At 38.7% G+C, this 23668-nt stretch overlaps 1 protein-coding gene across 2 annotated transcripts in view; it reads right to left on the bottom strand.

The window, feature by feature from the left end:
• The window catches only part of ANKFN1 (ankyrin repeat and fibronectin type III domain containing 1), a 113186-nt gene that overhangs the window by 62950 nt on the left and 26568 nt on the right, over nt 1-23668 (bottom strand). The window contains exons 2-4 of one of the 2 annotated variants that reach the window (XM_071451319.1): nt 9673-9807; nt 8189-8219; nt 4807-5008 (exon numbers count right to left, since the gene is read on the bottom strand). In XM_071451319.1, coding sequence (XP_071307420.1) covers nt 4807-4992 — 186 coding nt within the window. In that variant the 5' untranslated portion in view covers nt 4993-5008; nt 8189-8219; nt 9673-9807. The remainder of the gene's footprint in view (nt 1-4806; nt 5009-8188; nt 8220-9672; nt 9808-23668) is intronic. The other variant, XM_071451318.1, reaches the window with a different exon arrangement.

Here is a 23668-nt window from a genome sequence, read left to right as displayed (position 1 = left end):
AATGCAGTAAATACTTCTTATCACTCCAGTAGTTCCACACACCTGCTGTCTTGCTTATGTAATACCTTTATAATCTTGATATCAGAAACCTAAACCTTACACTTATTCTGGTGTTTTGCCCATACCCTGAAAGGATGAAGTGCTCTTGCTAGAAATCAAAATAATTTTAAGTAATTATAATTACAAAATATTTTAATTATTGGTATGATTCTGATACTTCTGTACGTCTTCATCTCCACTCAACAGTGATATTGATTTAACAGCTGTATGTCACTGTATTGTGCACTCAAAATTAACATACAGAGAGCACTGATGTTTGAAGTACAGAGGTAAAAGAAAGCTTGCTCTTCACTCTATGAGACTTTATTATTATGATGCAGAATTGTGAACAGATGGACTTTTTAAGCATATTACTCTTGTAACTGTTCACAGCTATGAAAATCTACTTATTTATTTAGCAGTGAATTAATCAAAGCATATTACAAGAGCATATTACAATTCCTTCAATTGGTTGAAGGAAACTGAATGACTGCATTGGTCTGCATTTCTTTTAGTTAAGTTCATTTTTGGAAACAGTCTGGGGGCAAAACAAAAAGGTAAAGCTGATGATATTACTGAGTGAAAGGCTGTGGTGCTCACTCAGAACAGGAAGGTAGTTATTTCTCTCTTCACATTTCGCCTTCTGTAGCACTGTGTACCCACATAGTTTTCCCTTTTTTAAAAACCAGAATAAGTAATTATCTTTTGATTTGCTTTACATATGTGCACAAAAGTTAAATGAGCTAGCATTTGTAGAGTGCTACTCTAAGTGCTCAATATCATTATTTGGCTTTAATTCAAATTTTGTGAGAAACTCAGGAAATCTTGTACTACATCTCCTAAGTTTCTTCCATTGTACAAACCAAAAATTCACTATTACATGATAATACAAGAGAGATGGCTAACTTCACTATTATAGCTGAAATTAACCCAAATTATGGCCAACAAAAGCATTTTTTCCTTTTTAAATATACACACTCACACACACCCCTTAACAGATTTTACCTACCTGTCAGATTGCTGTAGAATTCTTTTTAAAATTTTGATTTAAACTGGGGTTTTTTGCTTATCATGATTTAGACCTGCTGGTGTGCTTTGAAAATGCATCTTCAGACTTCTGCTTGCCAAATGAAATACCTGAAGTATTTGTGAAATTTTGGCCCTAAGTAAGTTGCTGAGCAGAATCTAAGCACATGTTTAAGTTAAATTTGTCATAAACGCTGTTGCCAACTGACCTGCTGGCAAGAACATTTCACCAAAAGGGAAAAAATAAAAGCAAATTTCTATTTCTTCATTTCATTAGAAATCTGATTGAAAAAGCTGCACTGATTTAAACGAGAAACAGAGCATGACTATTATAAGCTGCTTCATCCAATCCAAACAATGACAAGATTAAATTGCAAATATCAGGTTTTCCAAACGAGCAATTCAGACACAGGCAATAGGCTGAAATACATTGGCAAGTTTTGTAACTTCAAAGAGTGTGAAATCATGGCAGCTGTGATGTGGCCTTTCTAAATGGTCATGTGTGCATCCCTTATCCATAGAAGAGCATATCAAACTCTGCTAGACAGTCAAAAAACATCCAGGAGAGGCAGCAAAGTACCTATTACATCTTCACCCATGCTAGTGAACTGCCCCATTTGGAAAGCTGCATCCAGTCCAGCTCTCCAAGTCCAGACATTCTACACACCTGACCAACTTTTCCCTATTTGCTTTCACACAGAAAACAGAAATATATTTGAAAATAATGTAGTTTGCCGCAAAAAGCTTATCACATTCCATGTAGAAGGCTCTCTGGCATTGCAGCATGTTTCAGACATCTGCAGCCTTGGGATAAGAAATCCAAACAGGTTTAAGGAGTAATATCTTTAAACCCCAGTGCTCTATTTTAGTCCAGCTGATATTGTCACAAATACCAATAAGAGCAATCATTTACCTTTACTAGATAACTTTCTTCTGCTCTGAAAGGAAAAAAGCATTAAATTCAAAGGAAAACTTGATCACATTTAAAAGTGATTGGGTGAAGTTTAGGAGCAGTTTTTACATTGCTTTTTCCTTGACTCAGTCCTGCAGCCTCTAATCATTAGCTGGACAGCTGTGCTATGTGATTAATTTATTTAGGTGTTGCTGTGATGCACAAATGTATATACTGAAAAGAACTACAGTATTTCTTTGCAGTAAGTAATAACCATGTTCCAGTAAGTGATTCAGTGCCAGAGTGTTTAGAAATGCAATCTTATGTAGCTTAATTAAAATGAAGTGCCCCTTTCAAGCTATTTGCTCTAAGTTTGACTGAAAAAGTCCACTATGTACTACTGGAGTTGGAAAAAGTGGTAAAGTAGTTTCTGCAAAGACTTGTTTTGATAAACATGAGTTCAAGAATAAAGCTATTTTGGGACATTGCTATGTCTGCAGCAAGACAACAATTTACTGAATGGAAAGTGTTGCACAGCAAGAGAGAGTGGAAAGAAAACTCTTCACAAGCCAAAGCTGAAAGAAAACAAATTCTAACAAATGTTGTTCACTTGTCTGGAGACATGATTTTACTCCTTGACTTAGCTCAGCAGCACAGAAACTCAATGATTAGAAAATACATGAGCTAGCAACTTGACCTGGAATATTTCCACCCCTTCACTAATAGTTTTCTTGCTATTTTATTTTATAAATCCTAGTTTATTTCTAGGGAAAACTGGGAAAACAACAAGCAGAATGGATAGAATGGGATCCAGAGCCTCTCAAGTTCAGTGGGAGTCTATTCACTGCCTGTTGTGGACCCTGAGCTAGTGATACCTGGAGGTGATACCTGGAGGTTCCTCTGCTGGGTTTTTGTCAGTGACAAAAGCTGTGACACTCCCATGACAGTGTAGTGGGCTGGGGGAACAAAGTTAGCACAGATGTATCTGTGTCCCATTAAATCCCCAACCACACAACATAAAATCAAGTCTCCTAATGATGATAACTGATGGAATAGACACTCCCACTGCTGGCAGATCAGAGTGAAAAGGGACAGATCTGAGGTTCTGAGTTACTGGCTCAGGGTTAGCAGAGGCCCCCAGCAGCAGTGCCCTGCTCCTCAGTCTTGTGGCTCAGCTCACTGGCAATTTCTCTTCTTATTAGTGAAGTATGACAGAAGAGCCCATGTTTGAAGGAAAATGTAATCTGAAAGGTGTATTTAGATAAACACTGGTCAGAAGATATGGCCACAGACTGGCATTCATTCAGCCTACATGTCAGTCTGCTCTGGCATGTCCCCAGCACTGGTTTATCCTCCTCCTTCACTCCCTCAGTCATGCTTGCAATTGAAGTTGAAAAAAATAAAAGAAGACAAGATAAGATAGTGGCTAAAAAAATTCATCTAAAGAATCTTTCCCCACAGTTCATACTTTGAGACCTCAATTCAAATCATCCTTACAAACAGAAAAGCATTTGGAAACCCAAAGCCTCAGAAGCAGAGCTGCCACAGCTAACACCACAGCTGGCTACCATGAAAAGGCTGTTCTCCAGCTCACTAGCCTTGTTTAAATTTCAAGCCTCTCTTATGAAACAAGAATCTATTGGCTCTGGAAGAGCTGAGAGGAAGCAGCCATGGTCCCCTGCTTCCTTCAGGTCATGGTCTTTCTTCATAGGAGAGAGACAACAGTCTCCACAGGTCATGCAAGGGTCTTCTGACTTTGGGAAAGCACAATCCTAGGGGACAGCATCAGCTAATTGTATTAAAAATAATTTCCAATTCTTGCACTAATTTATATAATACATCTCTTACATAACTTGTGAGTATTAAAGGAGTCTGGAGTGTCCTTTCTCCTTCTGACAAAATGTGATATTTTTGTTATCTGGCCCAGCAATACTGAGTTCAGTCCTGCAATGCACTGAGCATCTGATTGAGTGCAGCAGAGTGCTGGTTCCAAGGGGCATCTCCTGGTGCATTCAGACAATGTCATTAGACTTTGCTCTTCAGTAGCAGAGAAAAACTCTTTCCTTCAAAATAATTCAGAGGAGAAGTTGAAGAATGTGTCTGTTTTTCTTATTTAGGAAAAAGTGGGATTTCTTTTGTTTCGGCAATATCCACAAGCAGGTTCATCTTCCTCTAGCAAGTAGAAAAGATTCTGTTGTACACTGAATTTACATTGGGCTGTTATTTCAGAGACAAAGTCCATTCCCTAAAATATGTGCACTGGGGGTTGTGTAACTTCACCAGCACTCACAGCACCGGGAGCCCTTGTGAGGGTTAATTCCATCAGGGGTTTCTATATTTTACTGTGCTGGTACCAGAGTACTGGGCTGGGATTTGGATGGGGTACCCAGGCCAGACTCTTTCACATGTGATCTCTTTCTTCCATAGTGTTATTTACTGACCATCACCACAGTCTGGTAGTAGCCTTACATTTATCTGTCATGCCTGAAAGTTCCATTTGCTCTGTTGTTTGGAAAAATGGGAACTTCTATTAAAAGCCATCTACACTTTTCTCAAAACTGTTTTATTCTTTTCTTGTAAGAGAAACACTTGCATCTATAGATTTAATTCACCTTTTGTCATGTAAGTGCCAAGTTACAACCCTACTCCTAAAATAAAGCATCACCACTTGAGTAGGTAGCCTGTCTTTACCCTTCAAGAAGGTCAAACTGTGTTTTGACAAAGGGTCATTAATGGTAAAGCTAGGAAGAACACACGGCACTCGTCAGGGAACAAAGCAAGATGATGAGAATGTAGAGATGAAAAGGCAGCTGAGGAAGGAGATGGGAGAGGGCAGGGGGCGGTGTTACCATGGAGGCCTTGCGGAGGCTGAGGCGGTCGCAGCGGGATCTGAAGTAGGCCTCGTCGAAGGACGTGTGGCTGCCCTTCAGCTTCTCCGACAGGTTCCGGTAGAGCCGCTTGGCCGCGCTGGGCGACGAGGGCATGCTGTGCTTTTTGCTCTGCAGCAGGCTCAAGTTATGCATTTGCTGGGTCATTCTCAGCCAGGGTTTTCTAGAGGGAAAATAGCAGCTGTTTAGTGAGGTTTTGCTAGACCAGCATCGTTGATCAGAAGTGTGTCACTGAAACACAGTGCAAGGCTGCTGGGCCTAAAATCACTTTCACACACGGCTTCTGCACAGAGGCACATTTGGGGCTTTTTCAGTGGCAAATCCCTCTTTATGGAAATACACTCATGGATATCTATGGAGACAGATAATTAAAGATGAAAAAATAAAACAGAACACCCCAGAATTATTTGCTAATTCATATAGGGAGAAGGAGTTTAAATTAATGAGGGAAACAATGTTTTTGCAGAGTGAGTTCTGGGAATAGGGGTGTCAGAAAAAGTGACACCCAAAAGTAAATGTTGCTATGGACAGTTTCATAACGAGTGGCTTTTTCCTCATGTAGTGGGCAGGCACTGGTTGTGTCTATTTGTTGTATTACTTTATCCTGCTCTGTGTTTGCCCTGTCCATTTAGAGTACAAACCTTCCAAGAGCCTCTCTCTGACTGCCTCACCTAATTGGATTTACATATTATCTCATAATTAAATAATACTTTCTGTGCTCTATCATTACAGTAATTTTTCTGTATTAAGAAAAGTTGAATTAATATTTAACTCTGGAAGTATGTTATGTGGAAATAATTTTACCTTTTTGAAGAGAAACTAACAATTAGATTTGACCCAACTGCAGGCATAGGAAACTATCCCTATGGATTTCTAAGTGAAAAAGTGAAAAAAATGCACCATTTCTTCACATACTCCTTTTCCCCTGATGAGTGTGTACACATATATAAGGCAGAATGCCTCTCTAGGAGACTTCACACATTGAAATAGTAAACCTGGCTACCTTTTCAGAGTATCTTTTCTGGAAATAATATTTTTTTGTACTATGATACAAATTCTTTTTTGTTCTTATGGTTTCAGCCTTCTTCTGAGCAAATTGGATGGCGGGACCAGACTTTAAGGACTATTTCCAGTAAAAGCATTCTTTACTAAACAGTCATTCTGCTGTTGGGGCTGGTTTTGGCAGATATTTGTCCTTAAGATTAAAGACACCACCCAGGTCTCCTAAGCTTTCTACATCTTCCATTCTCACAGTACACTGTGGTGAGCAGACACCCTAAGCATAAAAGTATCTCATTACAATTAATTTCACATATTCTCCATGCTCCTGGGGTACTGAAGAGAGACCAGCTCTCTGAAGGAAGAGAGACAGAGTCAACACAATTTTCATATGGGATGAAAAGACTTGTTATGTTAGAACAACGGTGTGTGCAATCAAAAGGGAATTATGTGAGCTGCACTCCTGAAATAAATGTGCAAGTGTGGAGATGATCAGAAGCTCTCTGGGACTCAGGAGGCAGCAATACTGCAAGGATTTTTGACTGGTTTTCTCTGAGTTTATGGAGTAAACTGATTATCCACTTCCCACTTTTCTATGTTATTAGAATTTAAAGAAACTCACAAAGTTACCAAATTTAATAATAATTTAATTCTCAGTTATTTAGGGTAACACAGTTTCTGTTAGTACATAGTGCTACAGATTGTCCCACATACATTTCTCCCTTTACCTCTGTTTTCAAGAACTACTTCGTTTCATCAATAAAGTATGGGTCAAAACACAGACCCAAATAGGGAATAAAAATAGGCCAGGGAGTGCCATAGGCATGTTTGCAAAGGAAGTTTCAATTTTCCAAAATAATCTGATTCCAAGACTACAGGTTTTGAATTCCAAATACCACACAAATACTAACACACAGTTGGGAGTGAGCTCAGGATAGAAAGAAGAGTTTGCATTTGCCACACAAACCTAACCAACCTCAAAGAAGAGCAGACCCAACCAATTCTTAATTCAAAGGCAGGTCAGCCTGCTGCACTGTCTACTTTTGGATTATGGGTTTTTATTTGAAAAGCAACAGGCTCAGCACATCTGAGTGGCACAAGAGAGGTTACAAGGTTCATGAAGCCAATATGGGAATTTACTGAGGGGTTGTGTAGATATTTAGGAAGCATTATATATACTATTAATATACATTAAATAGATTAGGAACATCTATTTAGTAGGACTTCTCCTACCTATTGTGGTATTAGTTAAACAAAACAAGAATATGAAGTCCTCCCTGTCTCACTAGACCAAACTACCTGCTTGCTGACTTTAATACTCTCAAGGATTTAAATAATTACAAAAAAAATGGATTTGGAGACAAGCCAGCTTGTCTCCAAAGAAAGCCCTATCTCTACTCCAGCCTTCACTAATGCAGGAAGTGCATTTGTCTCCATCTTCTTCAACTCAGTTGCCCAGATATTTTCACAGAATCTCTTGAAAGTCATCAAGTTCAAGCTTGTCTTGAGAAGTGAGAAGTTGTTTCCAGAATCTCAAATTTCTACAGAGAACAGCTTGACAGCTGCATTTTCTTTTATGAGAAAATACTAACCTGAGTAAGTAAAGGAGAAGCACCTGTCAGTTCTTGGACAGTTTTCCAGGAAATCAGAGTCTTTGGGAGAGGTGCTCTAGTGACACCTGTCCCAATACACATTCAAAACCCAGACAGCTGGCAGGGCTGTTTTCTCTGTTTCAATGTCTACACTGTAAAAAGAAACTGGAGTCTCTGTTACAGCATTCTAGAATGCTGGTGTAAGCTTTGAACCAAAGCAAATTTAGGCATCACTGAGGTGCTAATCTGTGTCACCAACCCTGGAAAGGTTCAGAGCAGTTAACTACCAAGCCTGTTTCCCATGGCATGGGTTACTGTTCTTATGGACTGTGACTAAACATAATTTGACTCCAGATATTCCCATTCCTTGGGGTAACTGGAGTCCTTCCCACCTTGATCTGGTCAATGAACCAGGATTTATCCATTCAGAAGAAACCAGCAGTGTGTTAGTAACCACCTAAACAACAACTTCTGAGGACAGTAACCACAGCGTGCCCTTGCCACACATGGAAGCTTTGCCAGTAAAAAGCCAGAGCAGATCCATAGTCTGACACAGATGGAAGAAGAGAACAGAATCTTTTCTAATCTCATCAATGTTTCTGTGAAGTCAAGAGCGGGTGAATCTATAGCGAAGCTAAGTAAACACCCTCGAAATAGCAGTTAACAATAAAACAGATGGCATCTTTGCTATCCACACAGAATTGGTGATTCACAAATGACTTGAAACATAGATGTGTTCCCTGTGTACTCACCATCAATATCCCAAAGAAGTGCAGAGGATAACTGTGGAACAATAAAGCAATAGCTGGAATACCATGATGTGAACAAGCTGCATTTTTTCACCAGTGTACTGAAACAGTAAAGTGCAAAATGCTACTGCAGATTATATTACTTAGCATCCTTCCTAGTCACATACCAAGTATGAAATGAAAAAAAAAAAGGCAAGTTGAATATTCTGTAAAACTTTCTGGAAGTGGTATCTTATTAGGCTGGAAATGACTAACAGTAGAGCAATAGGAATGAGATTGGGCAGAATCCTGGGTAAAAAGCGTAATAAGAAATAAGGAAAAGAGACAGCTCAATCCACATGGTTCTGTGATGGAAAGCACAGGGTTTTTTGGATGCTGTTATTTTTTTACAGAAATCAACTATTTCATGAGAGTATTTTTAGGCTCCTTTAAAAAGTCATTAATTTTATTTCTTTTACTACCATATCCTTGCCTCAACAATCAGGTGAAGACCTGAAATGAGCATTGTCTTGATTGAAACAACAAATACCCCAGCTGAAATGCACTTAGCCTGAGGATGTGTCATTGTCAGAACTAATTTTTGCAGCACCTGGAAGACTAATCATTTAGAAAAAGAAGATGTGCAGAACAGCCCCATTTGAGATTGTCATGTCTGGAAGCCTCTGCACAAATCTGACATGGGTCAGGATGACATAAGGACCTCTCCATATGGTTTGGAGTAGCCCTGTGTGATCTAATTTGCACCCCTACAGCAAGGTGAGCACTGCAACAGGCAGCACAGCACCAGGTTTTACTGGGAAAGGCAGGACTAGAAAAAATAACAACAGCAGCTCCCCTTATAACCAGACATAATTAACAGCAGTTTTCATTTCCAAGAATTAAAGAACACAAAAGTCTTGCAGCAGATCTCTGGGGAAACAGTTACTGCCCTGGAAATACCCATCAAACCAGTGTGACTGTCACTGTGCTACAGCTAGGAACCAAACCAGGGATCAAGGTCTCCCTGGTCATATTTCATACTTCATTCTGCACACATACTTCATCCTGCAGCTTCATCTTTGTGATCAGATTTCTACTTGCACCTAAGCCCTAAACCATTTTATTCCCCATCACCAGGGTCCTTTAAAAGTCAAATTCAAATACAAATGAATATAAAATAGTTACCTTTACAAAAGATTTGTGGGTTTTTTTTTTCCTTTTTAATTGTCAAATACTGACCTAATATTAATGCCCCTCAAAAACATGTTGCAGAGAAAGAAATAAAAATACCTAAATTATAGATCACCCTCTGTTGTTTGTGGCACATACATGCTACACTCTAAAGACAGGTGCATTGGTAGGGCACAGCATAGCTGTAAAAGCATTCTCTTAGGATTTTAGGAAAACACAACAGCTGAGAAACCCCTCAGCACTGTATGTTTACGAATCAATCCTACTTGAAACTAGTAATTAGGAATATGTGCATTAAAGAGTTAAATTTGACTTACCAGCTTAGGCTATCCAAGGCAAAAGGTGAACAAGTTGCTGTTAATTGTCCCCACTCTTCTTTCAATGAATCACATTAGCTCTGCTGTCTCTGCTGGCTCAGCCTCTGGGCAGAATGAGTAAATCTCTTCCTTACACTGCATGAATGATCAGATATGAAAAAGCCTGTTACTAGTGATTACTGAAGTCCAAGATTGCTGCTAAAACCTCAGAGCAGAACAGTATTTAAAGCAAGTAGTGTTGTATCACAGGTAGAATGTTTGGTGCCTTAACTCTGTCCCAGTTGCCTGCGCAGCTGTAGGAGTGACTAATATGTGAAGCCTCCATGTGAGAGATGCCATGACTTCTGTGTGCTTTTAGCTTGTTGTAGCCTTTAAAATTGATCAGCAGCACAGCGTGCGAGTAGAAAAAATAATTACTGCCAGAGTAAACAAAACTGTGATTGCAATTAATTTGGCATGAAGTATGAGCAAAAAGACAATAATGCAGCCATCCTCAAGCAGCTGGTTTTATGCTAAAACAGCGAAAGGAAGGGGTAAAAATCACAGTGCAGTAGTGCTTGGTGCATGTGATGTATTGTTTCTTCTTTCTCCAAGCAAGCTACCACTCCAGCTGTCTGCAATCATAGCAACAAAAGCAGCAGGCATAGCCATAGCTGTGGGACATCTGCAACATCATTGGAAAGCCCCCAGCCTGAACAGGTTACGCCTCAAAAAGATTATTAAATGGATAACAAAAGCACACTCTATGGATGCTAAAGCAGATCCTGTAATGTCTGCATTAGGAGCTTCCAAAATAGGAAAATAGTGACATTTCAAAATCTCATTTTTTACTATAGGGCAAAAAAATTGCAAATGCTGGAACCCACAGAAACCCACAAAAATATTACAAAGTCAAATGTGGAATATTTCAAATACCCATATACAGAATTCTAAAAACAATGAAGGTGACAATCAAAGATAAACAACAACCTAGGAAATTGTTATCCTTCTAGACAGTCCACTGGGTTAAATTCATGCAATCAGAAAACTCCAGTGCAAAATTAGATAATAGAAAAGAACCAAAACAAAGCGATTCCTTGTCCTAGCCAGTGACCATTAATATCTACAGAAAAAGTATTTTGGATTATTTTTAAGGAGATACCAGAGCTACTCTTACAACCTGCTGAGTTTTCTTCCCTGGTTTAATTCAGACATGATTTTTGGAAAATGTTGGAAACCTCCCAAAATCTGTTGATCAGCCTGATTCTCCCACACTTCAAACCTCAGCTAAGGGTGCTGTGCCTCATACCCAAGGGCATCCTTTTGCCCAAGTAGCTGAAGCTCAAATGTAGTCCTGGGCCTGACATTTGTATGCCATGGAACTGGAAGCTAATCTGTATTTTTCAACCAATCTGGGTATGGATCAAACCATTCTTTGGGGGTTTTCTATCAACACACGTGCCTGCATGTACATGTGTGTGTAAACATGCACACAGCCATGTGGGCATATGAGAATATCAAATGCATATAATGAGAATATCAAATGCATATAGTTATGGGGCATAATGAGAATATCAAATACAAGTAGTTACTTGCTTTGCTGCAGCAGAGAATTGCAAAATGCTATTACAATATTCTATGCACAGCATTCCTTCTCCAGTACCTTGAAAATCACAGGCCCTCCATTTACAGGATTCCCTCTTTTGTTCTGCTCCTTCCAAGGATCATTAGTCAGAGAGCTGACTGAGGTCACTGCTTCTTGCCAACAGGAGGGAATTGGAAATCTTTCAAAAACCACCAAATACCTCTCTAACACTAAGATACTATCTGGAAAAAAACATGCTGAAAATCTGAAATGCCTAAATCAGTTAAAAATAAATGTAAGCCTAGGAACTCCATTTTCAGTGCTGTGCTAAATAGGGATGATTCTTCTAAGTCAAAGTCCCCAGTTAAGTTTTTTTTTTGCCTGTATAGACCTCACCTATGGAACTCACTTGTAAAGGAATTCTCAATTTCCAGCTGTTTTCAGGGGAAAAACATAAAGTGAATGTCCAGAAATCAGTCTATTCTTAAACATTTCTACCACCTTCTCATTGTGGTTCAGTACTTCTAGCTTCTGCTTTCTCCCTTCAGCTTGGTGGAAAGCAGCCCTCTTACATTGCCGTTTTGATTTTTTAAATGCTTAGTCCTTTTTCTACCCAAACAGTATTTAGTAGAGTAGTAAAAGTCAAGATGTTTTCTTGCCCAAGCCTAGTTCTTGTGAAATACAATTAGCTTTTTTGTCTTAAGAAAATTTATTTATGATTTTCTTGACCTATGAATATAAATTCATAATTAGCCTGTTCAAAATCCAGAAGACACAAAACAATGCTCAGTAAGGTAAAAGAAGTAATCATACATTTAGCAAATGATAAAAATTAAATTATTAAAAATTATTATTGAATGTTTGCAGATAACTGTGAGAGGCACCTACATCTAGTTCTAGAAATGAAGACCAAAAGACCTACAGAAGCAATAGACCCTGGGTTTATGATGAAACATGTGGAAGAAGATCCTTTAGTCTGATCTCCTGCAGAAACCTGTCCATCCTCAGCCTTTGATGCTTCCATCAAGAAGCCATGCAGTTCTTCTTGCCCTTGCATTCCACTCTCCATAGATGCACAGAGCATTTTGCTGGCTGCACTTACACTGCTGACTTAACCTCCTGTGACAGGTTTTCCTTCCATGACTGGCGAGTCAGAAGTTCCCTGCCTGCAGCACACAAGGAGAGCTGATCCCACAAGCTGCTCTTGCTCTTACTGCTGCTAAAGCTGCATGTTTTTGTGAAGATGTACATTTAGAGGTACGTTTTGTTTAAGGAGGCTGCCCAAGCTGGCTGATTCAGTGCCAAGTGTCCCCCCAAACCTTCACCTTGTGCTGTTCTCAGCTTTACACAGCACAGGTATTTTTAGCGTTGCGTTGGCCATTAACTCCACGTAGCAAATTCTGCTTGTTCCTCCCAGACCTTGGGAGGTTTCTGGGATGAGGAGCTCCGTGTTTGGGCTGGGGTTTCGCGCCTCCATCCATCGATAGGTGGCAGCGTCCACCCGGCTCTCCCAAGCCCGGGCAGGTCCCCGGAGCGGCGGCCACGCAGGGCTCGCCTGTCCCGGGACGCGATGCCCAGCAGGGCATCCCCCCATCCCCGAACCCCAGCGTGTCCCTGCTTTACATCGCGCGCCCGTGCTTCTGAAAAACATTTGGTTTTTCCCACTAGAATCTGGGTGGGAAGTTTGGAGTGGAAAAACTGACATGGAGCCTGGCTTTACTTGCAGCGATGGCAAAGCTGTTGCCATCATTACGAGACAAAGCTGCATTTTAGACTGTTCACAGTCCCACAAAAGGAACAAATATTGCTCAAATATCAGATCTCCGTCCACTGTCGCAGGAATGGGGCCAGAGCCAGGCAGATTGGATACCTGGGACTGGGATCTCCACCCCCTCCCAAATGACATGACAACATGGCTAACTCTGACACTTGTAGGCAATCAATTTTAAAATTCCATTACTTCAAAGGTAGTTAAAGTAACTCTTCTCCCTGAAACAAGATAGTGGGGTAGTTTTTTTCATACAGTCAAAAATATTCAGTGGGAAAAATAAAATAAAAACCAAACAAACCCCCAAACACATAAAAGTGTATGTTTCTTTGTCCCCACACTCATTCTTTCTTGCACATTTTTATTATACATAAAACGTACTGGAGTAAATTCCAACTCTGGTTTTGGCAATTCCTGCCTCTCTGGCTCCTTGTTTACCTATCATCTTTCCCACATACCCCTTTGCCAATTTGTTTATTCTCTGTCCTGTTCCCTGGTTTCTTGTGTTTCTTCAAGGACATTGATTGAGTCGTACTGTTTCACTAGTTACTCTAGCCAGTGTTCTTGATCCAAATCCATAGCAAATAACCTATTATCCACAAAGACACAGAAGTATTCAGTATGCTTATGAAAAAGACAAATATTTCCCAGTTGATCAGTCACAGACATGATCAAACTTGAAAAATTCTGAAATTGTGAGTAAAGAAAAAATAATTGTGTTTGGACTAAGCTTAGGAATAATTTTCCCAAGTATTCTGAAATGTTTGAGGCAATGTGATGTCAGTGACAAGTGGAACTGAGCTTGGCAGCCCTGGCTCCCCCAGGTTTCCTCTGTAGCCACAGCTCCCAGCCCAGGGTCCTGTCAGCCCCACCTGGAACCGGGACATCCAGGCTCTCTGCAGGGCTGGACTTGGCAGATGCACCCGTGCCTGGGGCTTGCAGTTTCCCAGAGGAAGGATGCAGATGGAAGGAATTCTCTGCTTTGTGGCAGCTGTGGACTTGCTGCTTGTACTTCAGAATATGGTTTTAAATGAACTAGCAGAAACTCAGAACTGTTTGGTCAGAATTCTTTAAAGATGGCATATTTTTCATACAGTCACAGTGGCTTGTTTACCCCTGTCTTTTTACTTGGAAAATTCCTGAGAATAATAATTCCTGGCTGCAGTGGAATAGAATCAGGCCTGGGCTGTCAGAGCTACAAAACTACTGAGTCATTTGGGATCTTTTAGAGTGTAAGTTAAGGTAAACAGAAATAAAATAGTATAAGAAGTCCATCAGTGCCTCAAAGCCCTCCCTGTTTGAACCAAGGAATCAAAGGGCAGCTGCTGTTACCTATCAGGAGCTGTGCACCAATTCTGATATATGGGAATGCTGCTCTATTGCAAAACCAATGCAGAGCAGAGCTCTTTGCTGGTGGTTCTTGCAGTTGTTCCCCAGATTAGGAAAACCCCCTAAATCTGTGCAAAAACATGCAGTTTCAGGAAGCCTATAAAAGTACATGAGGCCATTGAACATGTCTGAAGATATTGCTGGCCCTCAGAAACAAATTACCCATCTGAACATCATGGAAATAATGAAGTTGTCAGCAACAACAGGCAGCTGTGATGTTTTGTCAGCCTCCTGTTGATTATGTTATCTAGTCAGACACTCCACATAGAGATAATTTATGCCATGTATTGTTCAGCCATGACTGTTCCCAGCTGCACTACATTTAATTCAAATTACACCAGAAGATTTTACAAACAGAAATTAACAAGCTTTTCATAGCTGGCAATTTCTAGATTAGGAAAGAATAAAGGAAAAAACAGAATTTAGAATTTAGGAAAGTTGAGCATGGAACAAAGCTGAACAGAGGCAGACACACACCATCCCAGAGAAGCAGCTTCTTTTTTTAAACTGAAGGCATCTTTAGGCTTGTGACACAGTCTTTAAAAAGACCAAAAAGAACATACAAATATATAGATAGGTGTAATTGCAACTTTTGTATGATTGTAGTAATTAGCAGTATACTTATTAATATAAGGCCTGTTTCTGAAGATTGATTCACTTTTCTTCAATACTTGCATAAGAGCATTTATTATAAAATACTCCACAAGTGCCATTATTTTTCATTCTGAATAAAGAAAGAACTTTGATAACAGAAGAACAACTTCCTGCTGTTCTGTGAACCCCAAGCACTGTTTATTTCGCTAAGCAGATACTCCTTAAAGAGCAACTTGTTTGCCCTGATTAAAGCAGAAGTCTATTTATGGCATTTAGTGACTTTAACATATTAAAATCAGACATTTAAAAAGAAACACAGACATAAAAACAGCAGCAAACCAAACCACAAAAAAAACCCAGAGTAAAGTACCATATCAGGAAAACTTTGCTACTGAGGACAAAGAGTAGGAAGAGAGGGGCTATTTTCAAAGGGTAACATTTACCTGGGGTGAATAATTTGTCCAGATCCTGATAGAGACAGATTGTTCAAGATAACAACAATTCAAACCAAGAGCCTATTTGTCTGCATTATCAGAGGAAGAACCACAAGGAGATCTGTCTCCCTGGATCAGCTTTTGTGAACAGCTCTGTAGGTTATCTTTGCAAAAGGGAAGCATCCCCCTGCCTGGCTGTGAGAATTTTCCACAAGCAGAGTTCAAACTGCAGTCATTTGGTCTGATGTGGCTGTTCATTTACATTTGAGTTTAAATGAAATTAACTCTGAGGAATTCCAAACCAATGCATCACAGGAGCAATGAAAAAACACAAACAGAATAGAAAAGATTGCTGTGAAGTAATTCTAGATTTGCCACTGCCATTCTTTTTCATAATAAGTTCAAATGAACATTTAAACATTCCTTTTTTTCTGAGAAATTATAATAGCTTCAAATCGTGAAGATTCAAGGTTTACTGCAGAGGTAATGCACATGGACATAGTTTTTGTTGAGACCTTTTTATACTTTAGAGAGACAAGGACATATAATTGTTTATCATTGACAAGAGGTGTGGGGCACAGCAAAATCAGTGGCAAAATTCAAAAGATGGAATTGTTTTTACCTCAAGTGTAACATTTCAATAAAAGTGAAATTAAAAGGTAAGAAGTGCAATCAAATCTTGTCTGTTTGGAATATAGCAGACCTATATAATGCTTTAACAAAAATAATTCTTTTTTTACTGTAGTGGAAGCTTTTAAACACTGTAGTAGTGAGAATAGCAGCTCATGAAAATATCTTGCCATCACTTTTTTTAAGCTCTAAACCTGATGAATCTGTTCCCTCTCAATTAGTCATGCCAGCCTCTCACTGAGCAATAAACATCAGTACTTGGCCTTGCTGTGTTGCCATGTTGCCACAAGTCCTATCTCCATCTCACAAACAAAATAGAATACAAAGTGATAATTGCTCCCTAATGAGCACACACTTTTTGGATTAATTTAGTGCACAGCCCCTCTTCCCAATTCTCTCTCTTTATTACATTGAACTAATGCATCCACCAACTCCAAAGGTGAGAAATTAATCTGAAATAAACTCCCTACTTTTCATGGCTGAAATGTTAATTCATTCTGTTTCATTGCAACATGACTGACTCTGTTTTCCAGCAGGTCAAAGAGAATCTGATTCAGACTATAAAACTGTGGGCTTTATCTCCCATATTCAAACTCTGACTTAGCAAAGTCCTTGGAAAACAGCTATCAGGCCAATTCTTCAAGGAGGGGTTGTGGCACAGGCCAAGTCCTGACGTGTTGGCAAAAGTCTATATGAACTTCCATCCTGTTCATAGACCCTCTGGGATGTGTTTTACTCCTTCTCACTCACCCTCAAATCAGAAAGAACAATGCTGGTTAACCTCAGGGCAGGAGGTGCTTAAAGCACACAGCAGGGCTCTGGCAAGTGCCCAGATTCACCGTGGGTGGGACAGCTCAAGGCCAGAGCTGGTTCAGTCTCAGGACCTTTTGTTCTTCAAATCATGGTAAAGCTCTTGTTAGTCCTAGAACAGAGACATTGGCTGGGAAAACCTTTGAGATATCAGGCTCACCCTGCCCTAAGAGTTTCACGTATCAGAAATGTTCGGTTATCACATGCTCACTTATGTTTCAGTTACGTGCAGAAAATTGAAAATATTAAAAACTTCAAAAACTATAAAACCCTAACTCCCCAACAGCTTATTATAAATAACTACTTCCTATATTTTATAAATGAGGTACTTCAAAAGTGTTTGTACATCATCATCCAGTTATTACATTCATTAGTGCTGTCACAGGAGACAGATGGGGAATATAATTTGCTGCTGTGTTAAAAGATTGAATATGGATTTGGAAATGAGGACTCCTGGTCCAATGAAACAACACTCTCTCTAGTCAGAAGTGCTGATCTGATTTCATCTGAATTGTGTTAATAAATATTTGCAAAACCAGGCAGCTTAGGTGGCTTATTTAAGAAAACACTTGCTTTTCACCTTCAGTAATTAATTTCCTTCAGGGTCAGCATTTGGTGGTCTTACAGCTATTGCCCAAACTTCTACACACTTTGGGATGATTAATGATCTCTGTTCTGGAAAATTATGAGGTGCTATAAGGAAAAATTAACTGAATTCACACAATGTGAGACCTCTCACTGGGTACTTTTCTCTGCATTGTTTTTTTAAGGGGCACGGTCTGTGTGAATGTGTGTCATTGAAAACTGGTAATGAGCTCCCCACAAACCTGCACTGAATTCTCACATGGTAATGCAGCCAGTCTCAGCTATAGGCAACATTGAGCCCAAGTGCAATCTTACCGATATTCTCTCTGGCAAGAGAATTACCCTTCAAGTAGCCCTGATCAGTTTGACACCTGAGCCTTGGGACAGAAAGAAATGCTCAGGGTTTTACTTCAGATGCTCTTCTTGGTTACAGCTTCAAGCTTCCTCCCAAAACAGCCCCTCACACACACACACAAAGCACAAACACAGAAATGTCCACATTTATCACACCAATTTTGATACCTGTTTTGTGACATTTTTAAAATTGGTAAATAATATGCTTTAGGCCATATTTTGCAGCATTTCACTCAATGCAGGTCTTTTGAATGATTGCAACTGAGAATATATTTTGCCTCCTTGCAGACACCATTCTGGGAGAATTCATTCTGGGCCTCTAGCCACTTTCCCAAACAAGCACAACTGCAAAAAAATTCCATGCAACATCCAGTGCTGCTACTCAGCTGGAAATAAAGCCATGGATTTGCAATAAGGTGAATAACAATTTAATATATACAATCCTGTAACAGACAATCTTGTGCTCCAGCAGTTTGGAAGCACCTGATCTGTTCTCTTGCCTGTACTGTGTAATAAAACCATGTAGTTTGGTTTTAATTAGGGGCCATAATTATTAAGAATTTGAAAATTAGCCACTATCAGTATGCAGGGTGAATTTGTTGTCTGGCTTTGTCTTTTATCTAAATTGGATTAAAACCAGAAGGTTGATTTGGTTATTCCAGCTGCACTTGGGAAGAAGCAGAGTTCAACATGAATCACTGGGTTTGCTCTAAGAATTGCTGGTGCAGATGGCTTTGTTGCCTAATGTTCAGTGCAAATAAGGTGACTTTTCTTGAGAGAAATATTGAACTACAGAGAAGGGGGGGAAAAGCTGAGCTAGTATGAACAACTTTGAATCATAGATAAGGAGGAGCCACGAAAAAAATATTAAAAATCCATTTAAAATTTTTAACAAAGAAGCTTTTAATGACAGAGTAATTTCTTTTACAATATTCTACCAGAAGACTGAGACACATTTTCTCACTGACTTCAGTGAGATGAGTCTTTTGTACTGGAATTATTGCTCTCAGTACAAACATTCAAAAGTTTCATGGATTGCAAATAGACGGACAGGAAAATGAAAGCAGGGAGAGTGAAGGGAGAGCTTATCTAAATGGTTACTCAGTCAACCTGTGAGAGAGCTGGAATTGGACATTTATATTGTTCCAGTGCCTATTTATCCTTCCTCATATGGCTTAACAGAAATGTTGGAATTTTGTTCAATTTTGGCTCATTTAACTTTTATTGTACACCCGCCTCCCTTCAAGAAGTTACCATGGAACTGAATTTTCAAATTACTGACATGCCACATTGGTACTTGTGTTTGAAAAGCCCACAGATTAGATTACATGAAGTTACAACAAAATAAATCTGATGGCCCGTGGATGATTCCATCATTTTTCTTTAAATTAGTCTATATTAAAAACCAGCTTAACTCTAAGAAATGAACCTGCACTTCAGCAAAAGCTAGAGCATGAGTATTTTGATATCATAGGAACGTTTGGTTACTGAGCCCATTATTATGTCACAGTCTCACAGTTTAAATACAACTGTGAGACTGTGATATCATATTCTCATAATATAGTTCTTTGGATTTTCTGAAGAACACCCAAACACTCAAAAAAAAAAAAAATGTTCAAAGAGGTGCAATACTTCAAGAATGATTTTTTAGAAAGGTGAGAAATCCCAGCCTAACTACCAGCCTCTCCTGAAAATAGGCAATCTAAAAATTGAATGCTCTGATATATCAGCACACAAGCTGTGCTGGGAGAATACGACTTTGTGAGACACACAAAAAGACAAGTGAAGCAGTTGTGGTTTTTAACACTCAAAGAAGCACAGATTCAAGCTTAATAGTACCAGTCCATCACCACAAAGATTGCATAGAATCCCCTTTACTTATACAGAATTTAGCCTCTAAATATAAGTAGTAGGAAAACCCGATTAAAAGAATTACAAATACTTTTAATATGAGTTTAAAGAAATAGTTATACACCATTGAAACCAGAAATTTTGGTCAGAGTTTTTCTCACAAACCTATCTATGAACCATTGAAGGGCATTTTAATAAGCAGCATTTTGTTCAGTAGGCTTTTGAAAATAATATGGAGAATACAACCGGTATTTTCAGCCAGAATCATTCATAGAGCCCTCATGAAAAATAAGGAGTTCAAGCTTAAAAGTGAAATTAATCTTCTCTAATTTTATGTGAAATTCCACAGCTCCATGTAATATGATCTTCATTCCATAATGGGGGCTCCTATTTAGTTAGCAAAAAATAACAAACTCTCTAAATTACTGCCTTTTGCATATCTCCCACAGATCTGATGGCTCAGATCTTAGGTTTGGATAGGGACAGCCTCCCAGTGGGTTACAGATATGAAACATGAGAAATACTTACTTTCATCTCCTTCTTCAACCCTAGATTCAGCTATTCAAAACAGAAAATCACAGCACAAACACCAGCCCTACAAACCTTGGCAGTACTGAGCTACTGCTGTTCTGTGCTGTCAATCATCTGTCAAGATGGAAAAGAAAACTCTTTCTACTTTCAGAGAGTATTTCCAAACGTGCACGTGGTGCTCACAGGAGATGACAGTGCAAGAATTGAATGTCACTTGCATTCCAGAAATACTTCTGAACGTAAAGTGGGAAATAAAGGAGTGATCACGAGGATACAAGAAAATCCAATAGGATTGCAGTGGCAAGTTTTGAATTTGCAGTGAAAGTTGTCTCCCTGCAAAATATGCTTTTCCAGTGCATGCTGCAAAGCACAGTCAGTTCCTTTTAATTTCCTTCATCTATCTGTCTACACAAAGCAGCATCTGAACTGTATTTCCAAGCAAACAATTATATAAAACCAGGTGTCTTCTCAGAAAAGTTTTCCTTTCCTTGAAAAGCAATCAGGAAAATTAAGGAATTACTGTAGTGAAAATTAATACATAGATAGGTGTCTATCTAAAAAAAATAACTGACAGTAAGAATACATTAAAAAATGAAATATTAGATACCCCAAATCAGTTTTCAGACATTATTAGAGAGCAATTCCTGAAGTATAAGTACCAGGTAAATAATTTGCTGTAAATAGCACTTTTGAGAAAGCTGCTTGCAGATGATTTCCAAATAAAAAAGGTACAATTCACTGTAGCATTTGCTCCAAATTATACAACCAACTAATTATGAAGTAGTCTCTTTCAACATGAAATAATTAATACAGCCAATTAGCATACACAGATGGGTGAGAAAATTAAGCTTATGAGTGAAGTATGAAAGGAATGGAAATCTGAAAGTAATTACAATGGATTTTCTCCCATTTTCTCTCTATAAAGAGTATGTTATATTAGTTCAATATAAACTCATTTTCAACACTGTCTCTGACAAATCAAGCAGGAAACTGTTACACAATATCACCTTTTTGAAATAACACCAGATTTTACACTTTTTTTTCAATCCAGGAACAAATGGATAAGGAAATAAAACCCCCCAAATTGTGTTTCTTTACAATTGATGTGTCATGATTAAAAAAGGTCAGAAAATGACATTTGCATTATCTGTCTTGTCCTGAAAATAGCACTGTATCAAGAATAAATGATACAAAAATTATAATCAAAAAACCTTAACAAATGAGGAATGAATGTGATCAGTCAAGGATCAGAAATTCCCATCCAAAGCTGCTGAGCACCGTAAACTCCAACAGGCCCTGAGCCAGTCAATTGCTCCAGGAGCACGTTTTGATTGGTTTGATTCTTTTGCTGGACAGCACAGAAGATGTGGAAGCCTTTTCTTAGCCACAGGCTGAACATTCTGCAACTTTTTGCTAATACCCACTACTCAAGTGTCTTTGTTCCTTATTGGCACCTTGTATGAAATCTGAACAGCCAGGCAGAAAGTCTCTTTAGCCTCCACTGATACCATCACAGCAGATGTCAGGGAATCCAAATGTGCAGCATCCATCTATCACTCGTTTGGAGATAGATTTTAAAAAAAAAAAAATCTTGAAACACATTTTCTTTAAAAATTGCAAAGGCTTAGCAATAGTGATTTCGTAAGGGAAATCACTCTTGTGTCCACAATTTCTTCAAGATAAAGTTCAAGGCAGGAAGAGATGCTGAAAATTGAATCAGTACCAAAAGATAGACAAAGGATAGATTATAGAGAAACCAAAAGAGATGGAGGTTTAAGTTCAAAGATGGAATAAATCCTTGCCTTAGGAGTAGCCATATTCTTAGATAAATAATTCTCACCAGTTCAAAATGATACAATTTCAGTCAGTAGAAGAAAGTGAGGTGCTATTTTAGTAAATAATTATGTGAGTTCCTATAGATGTGTATCTGGATCATTCAATGAGAAAACTTTAAAAGAAATGGTGTAGGATGTGTTCAGATTTATCTTTAGAATGGATTTGTGACAGGATAAGGAAAACGTGCAGGGGAATTGTAAAAGCAACTTCTGATCATAGTTCTTCAATTACAGCAGCAGTTCATAAACAGCTGAAAAAATAGGACACCCTCTCTGTTAAGTGTATTCTGTGTCAGAGGAAATAGGAATCTGCTTTTCCAAAAGCTAAATGAAGCAAAACTACATGGACTCTGTGTAACAATGAAAGCAACACTAATTTATTGTATCTTGAAAATATAAGCAAACAATCCAGGATCTCTGCTTGAGAATGGGTAAACATGAATTTATCTCAAGCTTTTTGTCTTTCTGGAAAGCCTCCACAATCTCAGTCATTTGGATGAACTATTATATAGGGAAATATAAATGATAGCTACTAATTGAAGAGATGGATAAAGAGCTGTCCAGGAGATTTTAAGTAACAAAATGGTATTTTATGATAAGGAATCTGTGCAAATGTTCAACTTGCAGTTTTCTGCTGCAATTCAGCAGCTGTTCATTACAGTCTGAAGATGCTTCAATTATCAACTCTGTGCTGCCTGGTTGCAAGGTCATTGAAGATTCCTTTTAAAAAGTTGCATCAAGTTTCCTAAGGAAAATATTTAGATACCTGTTAGATTGTGTCATTCTTTCAGAAAATCAGGATTGATTTTCTCCCTGCTTTGATGGTCACCTTGGTGACAATATTCCTGTGAAATACAGTCCTTCAGGGAGGGATTGGGACAAACTACTCTGGGAGCTCTTCCTTTTGTTTATGCTTTCTATTGAATGATCAGAAGTGTGGTGCATTCACTCAGCAAGGGTTGTCAATGCCTTCAAAACGTGCAAACTCCTGTTCAGCAGAGCTGGCTGCCACCCAGAAAGACACTGCACTGTCAATTTGCAAGCAGGTTAAAGCAAAACAGTTGAGTGATAACTTATACCCAGAAATTTATTTCAATGATCAAAATTGCTTTCTTACATTTGGAATTTAAAATAACACATTTTTTTAAATTATAGGGAAAAATTTAAAAGTCTTCTTTCACACTACCACTGACCATAAAGGTAGGAATTTGGGGGATTTGTGAAATAGTAGAATGATAGCTTGGATCAAGCTTCAAAGTGCTGGTTAATATCTCATTAACTTTGCTACTGAAGGAAGCAGCCCTTTCTGATTGATGTCTTAATTGTGTCCTAAACAAACCATAACATAGTAATTTCATAAGCACTGGTACATTTCCCTTCCCTCACAACAGCAAAGAAAAACTGTTTTCTTTCATATATTCCTTACTCTGTAAATTAAAAGGGAAAAGACATTTCCTTGATAAATGTAGACACATTCATGATAAAATATATAAAATTATCAGCAGAAAGATGTCCCACATAAATGGTGTCCTCAAATAACCTTTGGTGGAGCTTGAATAACTGTGTGACATAGCACTGCTTCAAAAATGAGGCAATTGAATGTATTTTTGAGTCAATTTACATGAAACAGTTTTTAATGCAATTCCAAGCA

This window comes from Agelaius tricolor, unplaced genomic scaffold (genome assembly GCF_023055355.1).
Source record: "Agelaius tricolor isolate 1412-34295 unplaced genomic scaffold, bAgeTri1.0.p SCAF_32, whole genome shotgun sequence".
NCBI lineage: Eukaryota > Metazoa > Chordata > Aves > Passeriformes > Icteridae > Agelaius > Agelaius tricolor.
This window is presented reverse-complemented; position numbering and strand designations above follow the sequence as displayed.